The sequence below is a fragment of the Salvelinus alpinus genome, chromosome 5 (assembly GCF_045679555.1).
Source record: "Salvelinus alpinus chromosome 5, SLU_Salpinus.1, whole genome shotgun sequence".
NCBI lineage: Eukaryota > Metazoa > Chordata > Actinopteri > Salmoniformes > Salmonidae > Salvelinus > Salvelinus alpinus.
This window is the reverse complement of record NC_092090.1, coordinates 10,858,586-10,882,659: the sequence shown is the minus strand read 5'-3', so window position 1 is coordinate 10,882,659 and position 24,074 is coordinate 10,858,586. Positions and strand designations below refer to the sequence as shown.

Here is a 24,074-nt window from a genome sequence, read left to right as displayed (position 1 = left end):
GTTATAGTAACAGCTAGTTAGTACTGAACAGCTCTGAGACACCATGTAGTTATAGTAACAGCTAGTTAGTACTGAACAGCTCTGAAACACCATGTAGTTATAGTAACAGCTAGTTAGTACTGAACAGCTCTGAGACACCATGTAGTTATAGTAACAGTCAGATAGTAACAGCTAGTTAGTACTGAACAGCTCTGTAACACCATGTAGTTATAGTAACAGTCAGATAGTAACAGCTAGTTAGTACTGAACAGCTCTGAAACATCATGTAGTTATAGTAACAGCTAGTTAGTACTGAACAGCTCTGAGACACCATGTAGTTATAGTAACAGTCAGCTAGTAACAGCTAGTTAGTACTGAACAGCTCTGAGACACCATGTAGTTATAGTAACAGCTAGTTAGTACTGAACAGCTCTGAAACACCATGTAGTTATAGTAACAGTCAGATAGTAACAGCTAGTTAGTACTGAACAGCTCTGAGACACCATGTAGTTATAGTAACAGCTAGTTAGTACTGAACAGCTCTGAGACACCATGTAGTTATAGTAACAGCTAGTTAGTACTGAACAGCTCTGAAACATCATGTAGTTATAGTAACAGCTAGTTAGTACTGAACAGCTCTGAGACACCATGTAGTTAGTAACAGTCAGATAGCAACAGCTAGTTAGTACTGAACAGCTCTGAGACACCATGTAGTTATAGTAACAGTCAGATAGTAACAGCTAGTTAGTACTGAACAGCTCTGAGACACCATGTAGTTATAGTAACAGTCAGATAGTAACAGCTAGTTAGTACTGAACAGCTCTGAAACACCATGTAGTTATAGTAACAGTCAGATAGTAACAGCTAGTTAGTACTGAACAGCTCTGAAACACCATGTAGTTATAGTAACAGCTAGTTAGTACTGAACAGCTCTGTAACACCATGTAGTTATAGTAACAGCTAGTTAGTACTGAACAGCTCTGTAACATCATGTAGTTATAGTAACAGCTAGTTAGTACTGAACAGCTCTGAAACACCATGTAGTTATAGTAACAGTCAGATAGTAACAGCTAGTTAGTACTGAACAGCTCTGAGACACCATGTAGTTATAGTAACAGCTAGTTAGTACTGAACAGCTCTGTAACACCATGTAGTTATAGTAACAGTCAGATAGTAACAGCTAGTTAGTACTGAACAGCTCTGTAACACCATGTAGTTATAGTAACAGTCAGATAGTAACAGCTAGTTAGTACTGAACAGCTCTGAAACATCATGTAGTTATAGTAACAGCTAGTTAGTACTGAACAGCTCTGAGACACCATGTAGTTATAGTAACAGCTAGTTAGTACTGAACAGCTCTGAGACACCATGTAGTTATAGTAACAGCTAGTTAGTACTGAACAGCTCTGAAACACCATGTAGTTATAGTAACAGCTAGTTAGTACTGAACAGCTCTGAAACACCATGTAGTTATAGTAACAGTCAGATAGTAACAGCTAGTTAGTACTGAACAGCTCTGAAACACCATGTAGTTATAGTAACAGTCAGATAGTAACAGCTAGTTAGTACTGAACAGCTCTGAGACACCATGTAGTTATAGTAACAGTCAGATAGTAACAGCTAGTTAGTACTGAACAGCTCTGTAACATCATGTAGTTATAGTAACAGTCAGATAGTAACAGCTAGTTAGTACTGAACAGCTCTGAAACACCATGTAGTTATAGTAACAGTCAGATAGTAACAGCTAGTTAGTACTGAACAGCTCTGAAACACCATGTAGTTATAGTAACAGTCAGATAGTAACAGCTAGTTAGTACTGAACAGCTCTGAGACACCATGTAGTTATAGTAACAGTCAGATAGTAACAGCTAGTTAGTACTGAACAGCTCTGAAACACCATGTAGTTATAGTAACAGTCAGATAGTAACAGCTAGTTAGTACTGAATAGCTCTGTAACACCATGTAGTTATAGTAACAGCTAGTTAGTACTGAACAGCTCTGAGACACCATGTAGTTATAGTAACAGCTAGTTAGTACTGAACAGCTCTGTAACACCATGTAGTTATAGCAACAGTCAGATAGTAACAACTAGTTAGTACTGAACAGCTCTGAGACACCATGTAGTTATAGTAACAGCTAGTTAGTACTGAACAGCTCTGAGACACCATGTAGTTATAGTAACAGCTAGTTAGTACTGAACAGCTCTGAGACACCATGTAGTTATAGTAACAGCTAGTTAGTACTGAACAGCTCTGTAACACCATGTAGTTATAGTAACAGCTAGTTAGTACTGAACAGCTCTGTAACATCATGTAGTTATAGTAACAGTCAGATAGTAACAGCTAGTTAGTACTGAACAGCTCTGAAACATCATGTAGTTATAGTAACAGCTAGTTAGTACTGAACAGCTCTGTAACATCATGTAGTTATAGTAACAGTCAGATAGTAACAGCTAGTTAGTACTGAACAGCTCTGAAACATCATGTAGTTATAGTAACAGCTAGTTAGTACTGAACAGCTCTGAGACACCATGTAGTTATAGTAACAGCTAGTTAGTACTGAACAGCTCTGAAACATCATGTAGTTATAGTAACAGCTAGTTAGTACTGAACAGCTCTGTAACATCATGTAGTTATAGTAACAGCTAGTTAGTACTGAACAGCTCTGAGACACCATGTAGTTATAGTAACAGTCAGATAGTAACAGCTAGTTAGTACTGAACAGCTCTGAAACACCATGTAGTTATAGTAACAGTCAGATAGTAACAGCTAGTTAGTACTGAACAGCTCTGTAACACCATGTAGTTATAGTAACAGTCAGATAGTAACAGCTAGTTAGTACTGAACAGCTCTGAAACACCATGTAGTTATAGTAACAGCTAGTTAGTACTGAACAGCTCTGAAACATCATGTAGTTATAGTAACAGTCAGATAGTAACAGCTAGTTAGTACTGAACAGCATGTAGTTATAGTAACAGTCAGATAGTAACAGCTAGTTAGTACTGAACAGCTCTGAGACACCATGTAGTTATAGTAACAGTCAGATAGTAACAGCTAGTTAGTACTGAACAGCTCTGAGACACCATGTAGTTATAGTAACAGTCAGATAGTAACAGCTAGTTAGTACTGAACAGCTCTGAAACACCATGTAGTTATAGTAACAGTCAGATAGTAACAGCTAGTTAGTACTGAACAGCTCTGAAACATCATGTAGTTATAGTAACAGCTAGTTAGTACTGAACAGCTCTGAAACACCATGTAGTTATAGTAACAGTCAGATAGTAACAGCTAGTTAGTACTGAACAGCTCTGAGACACCATGTAGTTATAGTAACAGTCAGATAGTAACAGCTAGTTAGTACTGAACAGCTCTGAGACACCATGTAGTTATAGTAACAGTCAGATAGTAACAGCTAGTTAGTACTGAACAGCTCTGAGACACCATGTAGTTATAGTAACAGCTAGTTAGTACTGAACAGCTCTGAGACACCATGTAGTTATAGTAACAGCTAGTTAGTACTGAACAGCTCTGAGACACCATGTAGTTATAGTAACAGTCAGATAGTAACAGCTAGTTAGTACTGAACAGCTCTGAAACATCATGTAGTTATAGTAACAGCTAGTTAGTACTGAACAGCTCTGAAACATCATGTAGTTATAGTAACAGCTAGTTAGTACTGAACAGCTCTGAAACATCATGTAGTTATAGTAACAGTCAGATAGTAACAGCTAGTTAGTACTGAACAGCTCTGAGACACCATGTAGTTATAGTAACAGCTAGTTAGTACTGAACAGCTCTGAGACACCATGTAGTTATAGTATACATCTCAAATGGCACCCTATTCCCTATATAGGGCACTACTTTAGACCAGGGTCTATGGGGAATATAAATAGTAACAGACAGTACTGAGCAGACCTGGCAGGCTAAGGCTGGCTGGGTGAGAGGCTAGAAAAACACCTCTCAAACCACCTTCTGCATCCCGAGTGGCACCCTATTCCCTATTTGGCGCACTACTTCTGACCAGGGCCAATAGGGAGCCATTTGGGACACGTATTGGTAACCACCAAAATAAAGGAAACACCAACATGAAGTGTCTTAATAGGGTGTTGATGGGGGTGGAAAACACTGTCTCAGGCAGCGCTCCAGAATCTCCAATAAGTGTTCACTTGGGTTTGGCTCTGGTCCAAATTAGTGCCCTATATAGGGAATAGGGCTCTGGTCTATAGTAGTACCACTACATAAGGAATAGGGCTCTACTGGTTAATTAATGAAGATATTATCATTACAGTCCAGTAGAGCACATATTAAATAATGATCTATGCAAATTAAAAAGCCTATTCAACGTTATCTAATAAAATGGAGAGTAATAGACAGTAATAGAGTCCAGTTTCCTCTGAATAGGAATGTGATTAAACGATCTGATGTCTGACCATATGAAGAGAACACATGCTACGGTTGTCATGGGCTCTGGTCAAAAGTAGTGTACTACATAGTGGATAGGGTTCCATTTGGGCCTTAACCAATACATCCAGAGAGTTTAGGGGCTTAAATAGGGAGCGTACACAGTCAGAATACTAATGAGATGACATGTTAGAATACTAATGAGATGACATGTTAGAATAGAACTGACAGTCAGAATACTAATGAGATGACATGTTAGAATAGAACTGACAGTCAGAATACTAATGAGATGACATGTTAGAATAGAACTGACAGTCAGAATACTAATGAGATGACATGTTAGAATAGAACTGACAGTCAGAATACTAATGAGATGACATGTTAGAATAGAACTGACAGTCAGAATACTAATGACATGTTAGAATAGAACTGACAGTCAGAATACTAATGAGATGACATGTTAGAATAGAACTGACAGTCAGAATACTAATGACATGTTAGAATAGAACTGACAGTCAGAATACTAATGAGATGACATGTTAAAATACTAATGAGATGACATGTTAGAATAGAACTGACAGTCAGAATACTAATGAGATGACATGTTAGAATAGAACTGACAGTCAGAATACTAATGAGATGACATGTTAGAATAGAACTGACAGTCAGAATACTAATGAGATGACATGTTAGAATAGAACTGACAGTCAGAATACTAATGAGATGACATGTTAGAATACAACTGACAGTCAGAATACTAATGAGATGACATGTTAGAATAGAACTGACAGTCAGAATACTAATGAGATGACATGTTAGAATAGAACTGGCAGTCAGAATACTAATGAGATGACATGGTAGAATAGAACTGACAGTCAGAATACTAATGAGATGTTAGAATACAACTGACAGTCAGAATACTAATGAGATGACATGTTAGAATAGAACTGACAGTCAGAATACTAATGAGATGACATGTTAGAATAGAACTGACAGTCAGAATACTAATGAGATGACATGTTAGAATAGAACTGACAGTCAGAATACTAATGAGATGTTAGAACTGACAGTCAGAATACTAATGAGATGTTAGAATAGAACAGACAGTCAGAATACTAATGAGATGACATGTTAGAATAGAACTGACAGTCAGAATACTGTCCTCAGGCTGTTGATGAGAATGTAACACATCCAGCAGACTTGTTACAGCTCTGACCCGTCACATTACAGCCTCTCTCCCTCCCAGGGTAGATTATGTGTCTGTTTGGCGGCTGGCAGATGATAAGTGACTCCCTGTCACCCCCACACCCCAAGTATAACTTTACTACATCTAGTCACTCATTACTGAGTGTGTGTATGTACAGTTGAAGTCAGAAGTTTACATACACCTTAGCCAACTACATTTAAACTCAGTTTTTCACAATTTCTGACATTTAATCCGAGTAACAATTCCCTGTCTTAGGTCAGTTAGGATCACCACTTTATTTTAATAATGTGAAATGTCAGAATAATAGTAGAGAGAATGATTTATTTCAGCTTTTATTTCATCACATTCTCAGTGGGTCAGAAGTTTACATACACTCAATTAGTATTTGGTAGCATTGCTTTTAAATTGTTTAACTTGGGTCAAACGTTTCGGGCAGCCTCCCACAAGCTTCCCACAATAAGTTGGGGGAATTTTGGCCCATTCCTCCTGACAGAGCTGGTGTAACAGAGACAGGTTTGTAGGCCTCCTTGCTCGCACATGCTTTTCAGGTCTGTCCACAAATTTTCTATGGGACTGAGGTCAGGGCTTTGTGATGGCCACTCCAATACCTTGACTTTGTTGTCCTTAAGCCATTTTGCCACAACTTTGGAAGTATGCTTGGGGTCATTGTCCATTTGAAAGACCCATTTGCGACCAAGCTTTAACTTCCTGACTGATGTGTTGAGATGTTGCTTCAATATGTCCACCAAATTTCCTGCCTCATGATGCCATCTATTTTGTGAAGTGCACCAGTCCCTCCTGCAGCAAAGCACCCCCACAACATGATAGTGCCACCCCTGTCCTTCACGGTTAGGATGGTGTTCTTTGGCTTGCAAGCCTCCCCCTTGTTCCTCCAAACATAACGATGGTCATTATGGCCATACAGTTCTATTTTTGTTTCATCAGACCAGAGGACATTTCTCGAAAAAGTACAATCTTTGTCCTCATGTGCAGTTGCAAACCGTAGTCTGTCTTTTTTATGGCGGTTTTGGAGCAGTGGCTTCTTCCTTGCTGAGCGGCCTTTCAGGTTATGTCGACTTGTTTTACTGTGGATATAGATACTTTTGTACCTGTTTCCTCCAGCATCTTCACATCTCTAGGAGACAGAACGCGTCTTCCTCCTGAGCGGTATGACGGCTGCGTGGTCCCATGGTGTTCATACTTGCGTACTATTGTTTGTAAAGATGAACGTGGTACCTTCAAACGTTTGGAAATTGCTCCCAAGGATGAACCAGACTTGTGGAGGTCTATAGGTCTTGGGAAAATCAAAAGAAATCAGCCATGATGTCAAGCAAAGAGGCACTGAGTTTGAAGGTAGGCCTTGAAATACATCCACAGGTACACCTCCAATTGACTCAAATTATGTCAATTAGCCTATCAGAAGCTTCTAAAGCCATGACATCATTTTCTGGAATTTTCCAAGCTGTTTAAAGGCACAGTCAACTTAGTGTATGTAAACTTCTGACCCACTGGAATTGTTATACAGTGAATTATAAGTGAAATAATCTGTCTGTAAACAATTGTTGGAAAAATTACTCATGCACAAAGTAGATGTCCTAACCAACTTGACAAAACTATAGTTTGTTAACAAGAAATGTGTGGAGTGGTTGAAAAACGAGTTTTAATGACTCCAACGTAAGTGTATGTAAACTTCCGTCTTCAACTGTATGTATGTATCTGTGCACATGCGTGTGCGTGTGTGTGTGTGTGTGTGTGTGTGTGTGTGTGTGTGTGTGCATGCGTGCTACTGACCGTGTGTGTGTGTACAATTCACCGCTTCTTCACATGTTATTATGGGTGTGTGTGTTTGTGCATGTGTGTGACCATGTGTCTGTGTGTGTGCCTCTGTGTGTGTGCCTGTATGTTACCTGGGAATTGTTACTCGATGTCTCCATCTTCTCCTGTGACTTGTCCCTGGCTAGCTTCGCTGCTTCCTTCACTTCCTGGAACTTCTCAGCAAACTGAAACAAGATGAGAAAAATAAACAAGGAAAAAGATTGATTAATACAAGTTCAAATTAAAATATAAAAACACATCACTGGATACAAGCGATGTGTGTGTCGCTTAATGATGATGTAATCACATGTCCCAAATGGAACCTGATCAAAAGTAGTGCACCATTGGCCCTATAGGCTTTAGTCAAAAGTAGTGCACCATTGTCCTATAGGCCATAGTCAAAAGTAGTGCACCATTGTCCCTATAGGCCTTAGTCAAAAGTAGTGCACCATTGTCCTATAGGCCTTAGTCAAAAGTAGTGCACCATTGTCCTATAGGCCTTAGTCAAAAGTAGTGCACCATTGTCCTATAGGCCTTAGTCAAAAGTAGTGCACCATTGTCCTATAGGCCTTAGTCAAAAGTAGTGCACCATTGTCCCTATAGGCCTTAGTCAAAAGTAGTGCACCATTGTCCCTATAGGCCTTAGTCAAAAGTAGTGCACCATTGTCCCTATAGGCCTTAGTCAAAAGTAGTGCACCATTGTCCCTATAGGCCTTAGTCAAAAGTAGTGCACCATTGTCCCTATAGGCCTTAGTCAAAAGTAGTGCACCATTGTCCTATAGGCTTTAGTCAAATGTAGTGCACCATTGGCTCTATAGGCCTTAGTCAAAAGTAGTGCACCATTGTCGTATAGGCCTTAGTCAAAAGTAGTGCACCATTGGCTCTATAGGCCTTAGTCAAAAGTAGTGCACCATTGTCGTATAGGCCTTAGTCAAAAGTAGTGCACCATTGTCCCTATAGGCTTTAGTCAAAAGTAGTGCACCATTGTCCCTATAGGCCTTAGTCAAAAGTAGTGCACCATTGTCCTATAGGCTTTAGTCAAAAGTAGTGCACCATTGTCCTATAGGCTTTAGTCAAAAGTAGTGCACCATTGTCCTATAGGCCTTAGTCAAAAGTAGTGCACAATTGTCCTATAGGCCTTAGTCAAAAGTAGTGCACCATTGTCCTATAGGCCTTAGTCAAAAGTAGTGCACCATTGTCTTTTTAAAACAGAAAAGGAATCAGTACCTTGGCCAGCTGCTGCTCGGAGGCAAACCCCAGTCCGAACACGGTGTTGGCTCTGCTGTCAGCCCATTGGCCAAACTTCTGGGAGGTCTTGGTGAAGGTCATGTTGGGGGTGATGGTGCTGTTGATGATCACCTGAAGGGAGACAGGAAATTACACGTTAGTAGGAGATGCGGTGGTACCCCTGGAGCAGCTTGAGGAGGTTAGTGCCTTGCTCAAGGGCACAACGGAAATACCTGGAGCAGCTTGAGGGGGTTAGTGCCTTGCTGGGCCACTGGGAAATACCTGGAGCAGCTTGAGGGGTTAGTGCCTTGCTCAAGGGCACAACGGAAATACCTGGAGCAGCTTGAGGGGTACGTGCCTTGCTCAAGGGCACAACGGAAATACCTGGAACAGCTTGAGGGGTTAGTGCCTTGCTGGGCCACTGGGAATACCTGGAGCAGCTTGGGGGGGTACGTGCCTTGCTGGGCCACTGGGAAATACCTGGAGCAGCTTGAGGGGTACGTGCCTTGCTGGGCCACTGGGAAATACCTGGAGCAGCTTGAGGGGTACGTGCCTTGCTGGGCCACTGGGAATACCTGGAGCAGCTTGAGGGGTACGTGCCTTGCTGGGCCACTGGGAAATACCTGGAGCAGCTTGAGGGGTACGTGCCTTGCTGGGCCACTGGGAATACCTGGAGCAGCTTGAGGGGTACGTGCCTTGCTGGGCCACTGGGACATGGATTCGGGTCAAAGCACAAACAGTTTGGGAAACCTCAGTAGGCCACAGTTTTGCACCTGGGGTGTAATAATCATCAGTCCAAACACTAAAACAAGAGTTTCTATTGGACAAATTCAGATCCCTTCCTATTTCATTTCATTGACGAAACGTTTTGCAACAGAATAAGCCCCTGAAGTCGAGGATTTCAGTTTCAGTTTCCTGTTTGTTGTTGTTGACACAAGCCACAACTTATTTTGTTCTCAGTACATCTAAAATAATCTTCTTGTACAAGATTTAGAAGTGAAGCTTACCATTTAGCTTATACAATACAACTCTGGCCAGAGATCAAGCCCTTATTCAGCATCAGAAATCAAAGTGAAATAACTAAATTGTTTTTTTGGCAAAAAATAACTAAAATAAACCCCACTTCTGCTAACAGTCTCCTTCCCTTCTGAGCTCCAGAGAAAGGAAGGAACATTTCCATAATGACAAGAGAAAGAGCTTGAGGCTTTATGTAATCTGAAGAGGAACAGAGTAATATCAGGACAATTAGATTGGTTTCCTTCGGAGTCTCTGCCGCACACACACACACACACACACACACACACACACACCCACACCCTGCCTCCAACTATGTCCAGTATGCACGTATCCACACAGCCCACTGACCCCTATAATGGTCATTACGACTCCCAAGTCCGTATCCCAAAAGGCACTCTATTCCCTATATAGTGCACTACTTTAGACCAGGGCCCTTAGGACCATTTAGGAAGCAGTCTATCATTAGGTCTGTTAAACAGCTACTAGTATAACAGCTGGACTACACTGTAACTGACAAGGCCTGTGTCCCAAATGACTCCCTATTCCCTACATAGTGCACTACTTTAGACCAGAGTTCTATAGGGCTCTGGTCAACAGTAGTGCACTATATAGGGTATAGGGTTCTATTTGGGACGTGGTCTGTAATAGACAGTGTTTCCGGGAGAGAAGTGAGTCACTGAGACTGTGATATGGTAAGGAGAGTGATTGATGAAACTGATACAGACGTGGATAATCTACTGGTAAGGAGAAAGGTCCTAGGGTATGTATGACAACACAGAAACCTCCAGAGTTGTGAACTCGGGTCACATGACTTGGACTTGAGTCTGACTCGAGTCACACATTCGATGACTTGAGACTGAACTTGGAGACTCAAGACTCGGGACTCGACTTTGACTTGAGACTGATGACTTGAAATTCTGTGGCCAGGTTTTGTAACATTTTGTCACTCATTTTGTGGCACACAGTCTCCAAGGATTACTCTCCACGTAGCCAGAGATATCAGCCGCTGCATTGCACATTGCAAAAAAATAAAAAATAAACGTGCAACAGATTGACTAGTGAAACGCACAGTCGGCCCTCTGATTGGACCAGCAAACTGTCAATCAATACAGGTCAGGTGACCTAGCGCAGTGCTTCTCAACGTGGATCACGAGTATGAAACTGAATGGGAATTTTTTATCCATATTTTAATCCATTATCCATACACCTTAGTCTATTTGATCTGGTTTCCTACGGTACTGCACCAAGTTACTGTCTAAAAAAAACAACTCATCTGTGCTTCAGAATCAACTTGTTGTGCGTCTTGACTGTTGACCATCAGCATTAGCTGCTCAAAGGTGGGCGAGCAGATCCAGATGAGTCTCCAGACAGCAGATCCAGATGAGTCTCCAGACAGCAGATCCAGACGAGTCTCCAGACAGCAGATCCAGATGAGTCTCCAGACAGCAGATCCAGATGACTCTCCAGACAGCAGAACCAGATGAGTCTCCAGACAGCAGATCCAGACGAGTCTCCAGACAGCAGATCCAGATGAGTCTCCAGACAGCAGATCCAGATGAGTCTCCAGACAGCAGAACCAGATGAGTCTCCAGACAGCAGAACCAGATGAGTCTCCAGACAGCAGATCCAGACGAGTCTCCAGACAGCAGATCCAGACGAGTCTCCAGACAGCAGATCCAGACGAGTCTCCAGACAGCAGATCCAGACGAGTCTCCAGACAGCAGATCCAGACGAGTCTCCAGACAGCAGATCCAGACGAGTCTCCAGACATCAGATCCAGACGAGTCTCCAGACAGCAGATCCAGAGGAGTCTCCAGATCCAGATGAGTCTCCAGACAGCAGATCCAGACAGCAGACCCAGATGAGTCTCCAGACAGCAGATCCAGACAGCAGACCCAGATGAGTCTCCAGACAGCAGATCCAGATGAGTCTCCAGACAGCAGATCCAGATGAGTCTCCAGACAGCAGATCCAGATGAGTCTCCAGACAGCAGATCCAGACAGCAGACCCAGATGAGTCTCCAGACAGCAGATCCAGATGAGTCTCCAGACAGCAGATCCAGCAGCTCGTTTCATTTTCTCCAATAGTCCTACGTTTAAATGACCCGTCTATAAAGACAGTTATCCATACCTTTTATCAATCCACTACGGACACATCTTGGCCAGAACGATAACGTTAGTCTACCCGGCTATTTCACTGATCAGGTTCATATTTCAGACAGACCTAGTTTGGCTGGTTACTGGCTGTATGTCTGAAGACAGCAGTAACATGACACTAACATCACAGCCTTCAATATGATAGGATGAAGATGTAACATTCTGGGGAATTTATTCTGCTATTTGTGAGGAAGAAAAGGGCTTCCCAAGTTGACAACGAGCTACAGGCAGGCAGGCAGGCCCTCCAAAGTGACAGGCAACGAGCTGCAGGCAGGCAGGGAGGGAGGGAGGGAGGGAGACAGGCAGGCAGGGAGGGGAGGCCCTCCAAAGTGACAGGCAAGTTGCAGACAGACCGTGCTTTCCTTGTCTTTCAATCTCCACTGCATACAGGTAAGGTAGGGCGTATTATCCTGTTGGACCCCAGAGAAGTGACATGATATCCCTCGTTGATATTGGCTGCTAACATGACTGACTTTCATCTCAAAATGTAGGGTGTAAAAGGCAGTTTACGTCGGTGTCTTGCAGTTTGAAAATGCGTCACTGTTTTAGGGCTGCAATGACAGGCTACATTTGGGCAGCGATTGTGCACCGGGGTCATGAACCACCTTTTGGGGTGAGGGGGGGGGGGGGGGGTTGCAGGTCAAAAAGTTTGAGAACAACAGAGCTAGCGAACAGCTTGCTGATTTACAGCTATAGAATCTCGTGCAGCACAAATGTCAACTGTAGGGAGAAAGGATTGGCATAGTAAATATGCAGCTCCAAAAACTTTTTGGGGATCCAGAATATGAACTGTTTACCTTGAAGCGCAGCAGCAATGAGGCATCGATGACTAGAACAGACTGGTCTTCAGTATGAAACGGATATGAAGCTGCATTTGGGATTTGTTGAAATGTATTGTGACATAATCAAAATATGTTATAGACAAAATAATGAAAATGTCTGTCTGGTAGCATCAATAAATAGACAAAGATGTGTAGTTTAATGTCTGTCTGGTAGCATCAATAAATAGACAAAGATGTGTAGTTGAACAAGCTATTGAATGTGTAGTTTATTTTACTTGACAAAACGTACGACTTGGACTTGACTCGGGACTCAAACCGTTCTAGTTGGGACTCGACTTGAGACTCTGACCTTGTGACTGGAATAATAGTGACTTGGTCCCACCTCTGGAAACCTCCACATGAACTGGAATAATATCACACACACACACACACACACACACACACACACACACACACACACACACCTAAACAAAGAAAACATTCTCTGTCCCTCTCTGTCTCTCTGTCTCTCTGTCTCTCTGTCTCTCTGTCTCTCTGTCTCTCTGTCTCTCTGTCTCTCTGTCTCTGAGCAGCACAGAGAACTGATCCCAACAATTAAGAGACAACACAAGACATGTTAATTGCTATGCACCCCTTGTCTCATAGCAACATGGCCCTGCTCCAGAATTAGGACTAGGAATAACTGACAACCGCTCTCCTCCTCTCATTCTTCCTCTACCTCCTCCTCTCTCATCTTCCTCCCACTCTCTCCCTCCTCTCATTCTTCCTCTTCTCTCCCTCCCTCCCTCCCCATTAACACCCGTCTCCCTCTTTCCCCTCCATCTCTTCCTCAACCCCCATCTCTACCCCTCATCCTCCTGTCTCTCTCTACCTCTGCCTCTTGCCTCCTGCCTCCTGCCTCATCCTCCTGCCTCTCCCTCCTTTTTATATTTCCCTCACCACCCCATCTCCCTCTCTGCCGAGGAGTTAGCACTTATCTTTTTTGCCAGAGCTCAGACCTCACACCCTCACACCTCACTGAGAGCTCAGAACACTGTCCAAATCAGACATGCATGACAAATCCCCAGAGTGTTGTATTTCCAATAAAAGGCTCTGTAAAACACTACGCCAGACAAGAGAACTAGAAGAGACGGGGAGAGTTAGACAACAACCTTTACTGACATGCTTTAGACACACAGCTCAGCTTGTTGTCAAGGTTATCTAGAGGTGACTGTTGCTAGGGGTCGAGGAAGACTTCTCTGAGAGGTCAAAGAATTTGAAGTTCGCATGTGTTTTCTAAGCATGCACACAACCATCCTCCCCCCTCCTATCGTCGCCCTGCTATCCTCCTATCCTCGCCCTGCTATCCTCCAATCCTCGCCCTGCTATCCTCCAATCCTCGCCCCTCCTATCCTCCAACCCTCGCCCTGCTATCCTCCAACCCTCGCCCCTCCTATCCTCCAACCCTCGCCCCTCCTATCCTCCAATCCTCGCCCTGCTATCCTCCAATCCTCGCCCTGCTATCCTCCAATCCTCGCCCTGCTATCCTCCAATCCTCGCCCTCCTATCCTCCAATCCTCGCCCTGCTATCCTCCAATCCTCGCCCTCCTATCCTCCAATCCTCGCCCTCCTATCCTCCAATCCTCGCCCTGCTATCCTCCAAGCCTCGCCCTGCTATCCTCCAACCCTCGCCCTGCTATCCTCCAACCCTCGCCCTGCTGTCCTCCTATCCTCGCCCTGCTATCCTCCAACCCTCGCCCTCCTATCCTCCAACCCTCGCCCTGCTATCCTCCAACCCTCGCCCTCCTATCCTCCAATCCTCGCCCTGCTATCCTCCAACCCTCGCCCTGCTATCCTCCAACCCTCGCCCTGCTATCCTCCAACCCTCGCCCTGCTATCCTCCAACCCTCGCCCCTCCTATCCTCCAACCCTCGCCCTGCTATCCTCCAACCCTCGCCCTGCTATCCTCCAACCCTCGCCCTGCTATCCTCCAATCCTCGCCCTGCTATCCTCCAATCCTCGCCCTGCTATCCTCCAAGCCTCGCCCTGCTATCCTCCAACCCTCGCCCTGCTATCCTCCAACCCTCGCCCCTCCTATCCTCCAACCCTCGCCCTGCTATCCTCCAACCCTCGCCCTGCTATCCTCCAACCCTCGCCCTGCTATCCTCCAATCCTCGCCCTGCTATCCTCCAACCCTCGCCCTGCTATCCTCCAACCCTCGCCCTGCTATCCTCCAAGCCTCGCCCTGCTATCCTCCAACCCTCGCCCTGCTATCCTCCAACCCTCGCCCCTCCTATCCTCCAACCCTCGCCCTGCTATCCTCCAACCCTCGCCCTGCTATCCTCCAACCCTCGCCCTGCTATCCTCCAACCCTCGCCCTGCTATCCTCCAATCCTCGCCCTGCTATCCTCCAATCCTCGCCCTGCTATCCTCCAATCCTCGCCCTGCTATCCTCCAATCCTCGCCCTGCTATCTTCCAATCCTCGCCCTGCTATCTTCCAATCCTCGCCCCTCCTATCCTCCAATCCTCGCCCCTCCTATCCTCCAACCCTCGCCCTGCTATCCTCCAACCCTCGCCCTGCTATCCTCCAACCCTCGCCCTGCTATCCTCCAATCCTCGCCCCTCCTATCCTCCAAACCTCGCCCTGCTATCCTCCAATCCTCGCCCCTCCTATCCTCGCCCTGCTATCCTCCAATCCTCGCCCTGCTATCCTCCAATCCTCGACCCTCCTATCCTCCAATCCTCGACCCTCCTATCCTCACCCTCCTATCCTCACCCTCCTATCCTCACCCTCCTATCCTCACCCTCCTATCCTCCACCCTTCTATCCTCCACCCTTCTATCCGCCTCCTCCTAACTTCCCCCACCCCTTCAAACCTCCCCCTCATATCCTCCCCCCTCATATTCTACCCCTCATATCCTCCCCCCTTTCTATCCTCCCCCTCCCCACCCCTTCTAGCTTCCACCCCTTTTATCCAGCATTACTGCACTGTTGGAGCTATAAACACCAGCATTACTGCACTGTTGGAGCTATAAACACCAGCATTACTGCACTGTTGGAGCTATAAACACCAGCATTACTGCACTGTTGGAGCTAGAAACACCAGCATTACTGCACTGTTGGAGCTAGAAACACCAGCATTACTACACTGTTGGAGATAGAAACACCAGCATTACTGCACTATTGGAGCTAGAAACACAAGCATTACTACACTGTTGGAGCTAGAAACACCAGCATTACTATACTGTTGGAGCTAGAAACACCAGCATTACTACACTGTTGGAGCTAGAAACACCAGCATTACTACACTGTTGGAGCTAGAAACACCAGCATTACTGCACTGTTGGAGCTAGAAACACCAGCATTACTACACTGTTGGAGCTAGAAACACCAGCATTACTACACTGTTGGAGCTAGAAACACCAGCATTACTACACTGTTGGAGCTAGAAACACCAGCATTACTGCACTGTTGGAGCTAGAAACACCAGCATTACTACACTGTTGGAGCTAGAAACACCAGCATTACTACACTGTTGGAGCTAGAAACACCAGCATTACTGCACTGTTGGAGCTAGAAACACCAGCATTACTACACTGTTGGAGCTAGAAACACCAGCATTACCACACTGTTGGAGCTAGAAACACCAGCATTACCGCACTGTTGGAGCTAGAAACACCAGCATTACCGCACTGTTGGAGCTAGAAACACCAGCATTACCGCACTGTTGGAGCTATAAACACCAGCATTACCGCACTGTTGGAGCTAGAAACACCAGCATTACTACACTGTTGGAGCTAGAAACACCAGCATTACTGCACTGTTGGAGCTAGAAACACCAGCATTACTACACTGTTGGAGCTAGAAACACCAGCATTACTACACTGCTGGAGCTAGAAACACCAGCATTACTGCACTGTTGGAGCTAGAAACACCAGCATTACTACACTGTTGGAGCTAGAAACACCAGCATTACTACACTGTTGGAGCTAGAAACACCAGCATTACTGCACTGTTGGAGATAGAAACACCAGCATTACTGCACTGTTGGAGATAGAAACACCAGCATTACTACACTGCTGGAGCTAGAAACACCAGCATTACTACACTGTTGGAGATAGAAACACCAGCATTACTGCACTGTTGGAGATAGAAACACAATCATTCCTGCACTGTTGGAGCTAGAAACACCAGCATTACTACACTGTTGGAGCTAGAAACACCAGCATTACTACACTGCTGGAGCTAGAAACACCAGCATTACTGCACTGTTGGAGCTAGAAACACCAGCATTACTACACTGTTGGAGCTAGAAACACCAGCATTACTACACTGTTGGAGCTAGAAACACCAGCATTACTGCACTGTTGGAGATAGAAACACCAGCATTACTGCACTGTTGGAGATAGAAACACCAGCATTACTACACTGCTGGAGCTAGAAACACCAGCATTACTACACTGTTGGAGATAGAAACACCAGCATTACTGCACTGTTGGAGATAGAAACACAATCATTCCTGCACTGTTGGAGCTAGAAACACCAGCATTACTGCACTGTTGGAGCTAGAAACACCAGCATTACTACACTGTTGGAGCTAGAAACACCAGCATTACTACACTGTTGGAGCTAGAAGCACCAGCATTACTGCACTGTTGGAGCTAGAAACACCAGCATTACTGCACTGTTGGAGATAGAAACACCAGCATTACTGCACTGTTGGAGCTAGAAACACCAGCATTACTGCACTGTTGGAGCTAGAAACACCAGCATTACTGCACTGTTGGAGCTAGAAACACCAGCATTACTGCACTGTTGGAGCTAGAAACACCAGCATTACTACACTGTTGGAGATAGAAACACAATCATTCCTGCACTGTTGGAGCTAGAAACACCAGCATTACTGAACTGTTGGAGCTAGAAACACCAGCATTACTACACTGTTGGAGATAGAAACACCAGCATTACTACACTGTTGGAGCTAGAAACACCAGCATTACTGCACTGTTGGAGATAGAAACACCAGCATTACTACACTGTTGGAGCTAGAAACACCAGCATTACTGCACTGTTGGAGCTAGAAACACCAGCATTGCAGTGCAGTGCAGTAATGCTGGTGTTTCTAGCTCCAACAGTGCAGTAATGCTGGTGTTTCTATCTCCAACAGTGTAGTAATGCTGGTGTTTCTAGCTCCAACAGTGTAGTAATGCTGGTGTTTCTATCTCCAACAGTGCAGTAATACTGGTGTTTCAAGCTCCAACAGTGCAGTAATGCTGGTGTTTAGGGCTACAGTGGACTGGGCTGGGTAGGGCTACAGTGGACTGGGTAGGGCTACAGTGGGCTGGGTAGGGCTACAGTGGATTGGGCTGGGTAGGGCTACAGTGGGCTGGGTAGGGCTACAGTGGGCTGGGTAGGGCTACAGTGGGCTGGGTAGGGCTACAGTGGACTGGGCTGGGTAGGGCTACAGTGGATTGGGCTGGGTAGGGCTACAGTGGACTGGGCTGGGTAGGGCTACAGTGGACTGGGCTGGGTAGGGCTACAGTGGATTGGGCTGGGTAGGGCTACAGTGGACTGGGCTGGGTAGGGCTACAGTGGACTGGGCTGGGTAGGGCTACAGTGGACTGGGCTGGGTAGGGCTACACTGTGGAGTGGAGAGGGGGGAGAGGATATTGGAGAGAGGAGGTTGAGGAGAAGAGGAGGGAGGATATTGAAGAGAGGAGGAAGAGGAGGTTGAGGAGAAGAGGAGGGAGGATATTGAAGAGAGGAGGAAGAGGAGAAGGGGAAGAGGAGGATATGAGACACTGCTGACATACTATTCCTGCAAATCTCTTACCAGGTTACACGGTCTGCTGGTTTCAATGAGTTACCAGGTTACACAGTCTGCTGGTTTCAATGAGTTACCAGGTTACACAGTCTGCTGGTTTCAATGAGTTACCAGGTTACACGGTCTGCTGGTTTCAATGAGTTACCAGGTTACACAGTCTGCTGGTTTCAATGAGTTACCAGGTTACACAGTCTGCTGGTTTCAATGAGTTACCAGGTTACACAGTCTGCTGGTTTCAATGAGTTACCAGGTTACACAGTCTGCTGGTTTCAATGAGTTACCAGGTTACACAGTCTGCTGGTTTCAATGAGTTACCAGGTTACACAGTCTGCTGGTTTCCATGAGTTACCAGGCTACACAGTCTGCTGGTTTCAATGAGTTACCAGGTTACACAGTCTGCTGGTTTCAATGAGTTACCAGGTTACACAGTCTGCTGGTTTCAATGAGTTACCAGGTTACACAGTCTGCTGGTTTCAATGAGTTACCAGGTTACACAGCTCTCTGTGTGTCTCTCTCTGTCTCTCTGTCTCTGTGGGTGATTTTAGATCAGGGAAGAAGTTACTACTGTATCTCTCTGTCTCTCTGTCTCTCTGTCTCTGTGGGTGATTTTAGATTAGGGAAGAAGTTACTACTGTATCTCTCTGTCTCTCTGTCTCTGTGGGTGATTTTAGATTAGGGAAGAAGTTACTACTGTATCTCTCTGTCTCTCTGTCTCTCTGTCTCTCTGTCTCTCTGTCTCTCTGTCTCTCTGGGTGATTTTAGATTAGGGAAGAAGTTACTACTGTATCTCTCTGTCTCTCTGTCTCTGTGGGTGATTTTAGATTAGGGAAGAAGTTACTACTGTATCTCTCTGTCTCTCTGTCTCTCTGTCTCTCTGTCTCTCTGTCTCTCTGTCTCTGTGGGTGATTTTAGATTAGGGAAGAAGTTACTACTGTATCTCTCTGTCTCTCTGTCTCTGTGGGTGATGTTAGATTAGGGAAGAAGTTACTACTGTATCTCTCTGAGTTAGTTTCTCATTTCAACTGTGTAGGGAGGTTAAGCCAGGAGGGTGTTGTTGATGACATAACTGCTGGTGCCACTATCCTCCTGAGACCTGCTTCATTTAACATGCTGCTGCTGCGTCCCAATGCCACCCTATTGCCTATATACACCACTACTTTAGGGCCCTGTCAGATGTGCACTAGTGCACTCTGTAGTGAATAGGTTGCCATTTGGGTTGCGGAGAATCTTCACTAGCAACAACAAACCGTTTTCCATTTCCTCCTAACTGGCAAACACACACCCAAGCGACGACCTCCAGGTACAGCTACTGAGATCAATAAGCTGTTTAGAGATCTCAGTGGAACGCTGAGAGTTGGGGTGTGTGTGTGTGTGTGTGTGTGTGTGTGTGTGTGTGTGTGTGTGTGTGTGTGTGTAGTGGTGTAAAGTGGATTATATCCTCCTGGCTGATTTATCCTACACGTCACATGACTGGCAGAGTTCATATTCTCTCTTCCTCATTCTCTGTTTCCATGTTCCATCTCTTTCGCTCCTTTTTATTTCCCTCTTCTCTCTGTCTTCCTCCTCCTCTTCCCCTTCTCTCTGTCTCCCTCTTCCTCTTCTCTCTGTCTCCCTCTTCCTCTTCTCTCTGTCTCCCTCTTCCTCTTCTCTCTGTCTCCCTCTTCCTCTTCTCTCTGTCTCCCTCTTCCTCTTCTCTCTGTCTCCCTCTTCCTCTTCTCTCTGTCTCCCTCTTCCTCTTCTCTCTGTCTCCCTCTTCCTCTTCTCTCTGTCTCCCTCTCCCTCTTCTCTCTGTCTCCCTCTTCCTCTTCTCTCTGTCTCTCTCCTCCTCTTCCTCTTCATCTTCTCATCCCTTCATATGAAGAGGATGAACAGGGTTTGAGTCATCACCATGCTAATGTGGGGTGGAGACTTGACACACTCACCAATCTCTCTTTCTCTCTTTCTCTTTCTCTTTCTGTCTCTGTGTATGTGGGTGGGGGATTTCAGATTTGGGAATAAGTTAATACTGTATCTCTCTGAGATAGCCTCCCTACTTGGTTGAAATGAGAAACTAAGATAGGAGTGTGTTCTCTCTCTGTGCATGTGTTTGATCAGGTTTGTCACAGTGTGAATAACTGAGGCAGACTACTCCAGTGAGTTACATTAACACATACAACCATGACATGTCAGAGAGATCTTAGACACAGACTGAAGACTGAACCGTTGTTCCCGGTGACCGGTGAACGTACCGGTCTTCTATCAGGGACTTGGGATGAGTCCCACATGGCGCCCCATTCCCTATTTAGTGCACTACTTCAAAATCACATTTTATTGGTCGCGTACCTATTTAATTTTTTTTGTTTAACCTTTATTTAACGAGGCAAGTCAGTTAAGAACAAATTCTTATTTACAAAGACGGCCTACTCCGGCTAAAACCTGGACGATGCTGGGCCAATTGTGCGCCGCCCTGTGGGACTCCCAATCACGGCCGGATGTGATACAGCCTAGATTCGAACCAGGGACTGTAGTGAGACCTCAGTGCCTTAGACCGCTGCGCCACTCAGATGTTATCACAGGTGCAGCGTAATGCTGGTGTTTCTAGCTCCAACAGTGTAGTAATGCTGGTGTTTCTATCTCCAACAGTGTAGTAATGCTGGTGTTTCTTGCTCCAACAGTGCAGTAATGCTGGTGTTTCTAGCTCCAACAGTGCAGTAATGCTGGTGTTTCTATCTCCAACAGTGTAGTAATGCTGGTGTTTCTAGCTCCAACAGTGTAGTAATGCTGGTGTTTCTATCTCCAACAGTGCAGTAATACTGGTGTTTCTAGCTCCAACAGTGCAGTAATGCTGGTGTTTCTAGCTCAGTCCACTGTAGCCCTACCCAGCCCAGTCCACTGTAGCCCTACCCAGCCCAGTCCACTGTAGCCCTACCCAGCCCACTGTAGCCCTACCCAGCCCACTGTAGCCCTACCCAGCCCACTGTAGCCCTACCCAGCCCAGTCAAGTGTAGCCCTACCCAGCCCACTGTAGCCCTACCCAGCCCACTGTAGCCCTACCCAGCCCACTGTAGCCCTACCCAGCCCAGCCCAGCCCAGCGTAGCCCTACCCAGCCCAGCCCAGTGTAGCCCTACCCAGCCCAGCCCTACCCAGCCCACTGTAGCCCTACACAGCCCAGCCCACTGTAGCCCTACCCAGCCCACTGTAACCCTACCCAGCCCAGCCCAGCGTAGCCCTACCCAGTCCAGTCCACTGTAGCCCTACCCAGGTACCCATCACTAGCCATATAGCTGGTACCACTCCACAGAGAAATCATGTCCTACCACAGACAGACAGAGACATCATGTCCTACCACAGACAGACAGAGACATCATGTCCTACCACAGACAGACAGAGACATCATGTCCTACCACAGACAGACAGAGACATCATGTCCTACCACAGACAGACAGAGAAATCATGTCCTACCACAGACAGACAGACAGAGACATCCTGTCCTACCACAGACAGACAGAGAATAGCACTATCCACCAGGGATGACCAATGACATGCCAGTTTGGAGTCAGTGAATAGCCAGCTCCAGCAGTCCTCTCTCTCAGTCGCCCTCTCCTCTGTGTCAGGACAGGAGCAGTTTGGAGTCAGTGAATAGCCAGCCCCAGCAGTCCTCTCTCTCTGTCGCCCTCTCCTCTGTGTCAGGACAGGAGCAGTTTGGAGTCAGTGAATAGCCAGCCCCAGCAGTCCTCTCTCTCTGTCGCCCTCTCCTCTGTGGCAGGACAGGAGCAGTTTGGAGTCAGTGAATAGCCAGCCCCAGCAGTCCTCTCTCTCAGTCGCCCTCTCCTCTGTGGCAGGACAGGAGCAGTTTGGAGTCAGTGAATAGCCAGCTCCAGCAGTCCTCTCTCAGTCGCCCTCTCCTCTGTGTCAGGACAGGAGCAGTTTGGAGTCAGTCAGTGTGTGTGTGTGTGTGTGTGGGGGGGGGGGGGGTTAAATAGAACAGGCAGACTTCCAGGACCAGAGAGAGAGCGAATGCAGACTAAGGGACCTTCAAGGGACTGGGAGAAACGGATGGTGTTTCTCTGGAGGTAGAGAGGGACTGGGAGAAACGGTATGGTGTTTCTCTGGAGGTAGAGAGGGACTGGGAGAAACGGTATGGTGTTTCTCTGGAGGTAGAGAGGGACTGGGGAACTGGTAAACAGACTGTAGAAGTCTTGAAGTGCCAACTCAGATAGGATCTCATGTGACTCACAGAGTTAAGGTAACATTTTGTTCTGGCTCCAGATGGTAGGAGAAGGACATAAAAAGAACATGACTTTGCTTTCTGAGATAAATACAACAATCTCATCAAACCAAATAAATTGCAGTATGTTTGGAGCAAAACGATGAAAGTAAAACCCATAAAAGATCATTAGTAGACTAAAGAGAGAGTGTTTTGAAAGAATGCCCAGAAATTGTATCTGCTGAATTCAATCCAGAGCTCAGCTTGGCTTGATGAAATCTCTCTCTGTGAACTAGTCTTCCTGTTCAGAAGACCTCTATGAGCTCAACACTAAAACACCTGATACACAGACAGGCGTTAGCTTACATACCCTGGCTACTCACAAGTAGTGCACTATGTGGGGAAAAGGGGGAAACTTGGGACACACACACCTAAAAAGTCAGACAGACGCGCCTTTCAGCCTTGTGTCTATGCAGGGAAAAACACATGTCTGGTTTTAGGTTGAAATAAATGTCTGTTTCCATTGGAGAGCTGAGTCGATTCTGTTGAGTTGGAACACTTCCTTCCATTGGAGAGCTGAGTTGGAACACTTCCTTCCATTGGAGAGCTGAGTTGGAACACTTCCTTCCATTGGAGAGCTGAGTTGGAACACTTCCTTCCATTGGAGAGCTGAGTTGGAACACTTCCTTCCATTGGAGAGATGAGTTGGAACACTTCCTTCCATTGGAGAGATGAGTTGGAACACTTCCTTCCATTGGAGAGCTGAGTTGGAACACTTCCTTCCATTGGAGAGCTGAGTTGGAACACTTCCTTCCATTGGAGAGATGAGTTGGAACACTTCCTTCCATTGGAGAGATGAGTTGGAACACTTCCTTCCATTGGAGAGATAAGATGATTCTGTTGAGTGGGAACACTTCCGTACGTCAACCCTGACGTTGATAATGTCAGAGTCAATAGGTTGATGTCTACACACCGTAGAGAAGAGTATGTATGTGGGCAACGTGATGCGTCTGGTTTGTACCAGGTGTACAGGTGGAAACCAAGACATGGATCTCACAGCAAACACAATCCACAGAGACAGGTGATGTTCAGTAGCTAGGGGGAGGTGGGTGGAAGCCTAACACAATCCACAGAGACAGGTGATGTTCAGTAGCTAGGGGGAGGTGGGTGGAAGCCTAACACAATCCACAGAGACAGGTGATGTTCAGTAGCTAGGGGGAGGTGGGTGGAAGCCTAACACAATCCACAGAGACAGGTGATGTTCAGTAGCTAGGGGGAGGTGGGTGGAAGCCTAACACAATCCACAGAGACAGGTGATGTTCAGTAGCTAGGGGGAGGTGGGTGGGAGCCTAACACAATCCACAGAGACAGGTAATGTTCAGTAGCTAGGGGGAGGTGGGTGGAAGCCTAACACAATCCACAGAGACAGGTGATGTTCAGTAGCTAGGGGGAGGTGGGTGGAAGCCTGACACAATCCACAGAGACAGGTGATGTTCAGTA

General features: G+C 45.8%; 1 protein-coding gene across 3 annotated transcripts in view; it reads right to left on the bottom strand.

Annotated features, from left to right (window-relative positions):
* homer2 (homer scaffold protein 2) overlaps positions 1 to 24,074 on the bottom strand; it is a 127,952-nt gene that overhangs the window by 60,469 nt on the left and 43,409 nt on the right. For all 3 annotated transcript variants that reach the window (XM_071400559.1, XM_071400560.1, XM_071400557.1), the window contains exons 3-4: positions 8,629 to 8,760; positions 7,494 to 7,586 (exon numbers count right to left, since the gene is read on the bottom strand). In XM_071400559.1, the coding sequence (XP_071256660.1) occupies positions 7,494 to 7,586; positions 8,629 to 8,760 (225 nt within the window). The remainder of the gene's footprint in view (positions 1 to 7,493; positions 7,587 to 8,628; positions 8,761 to 24,074) is intronic.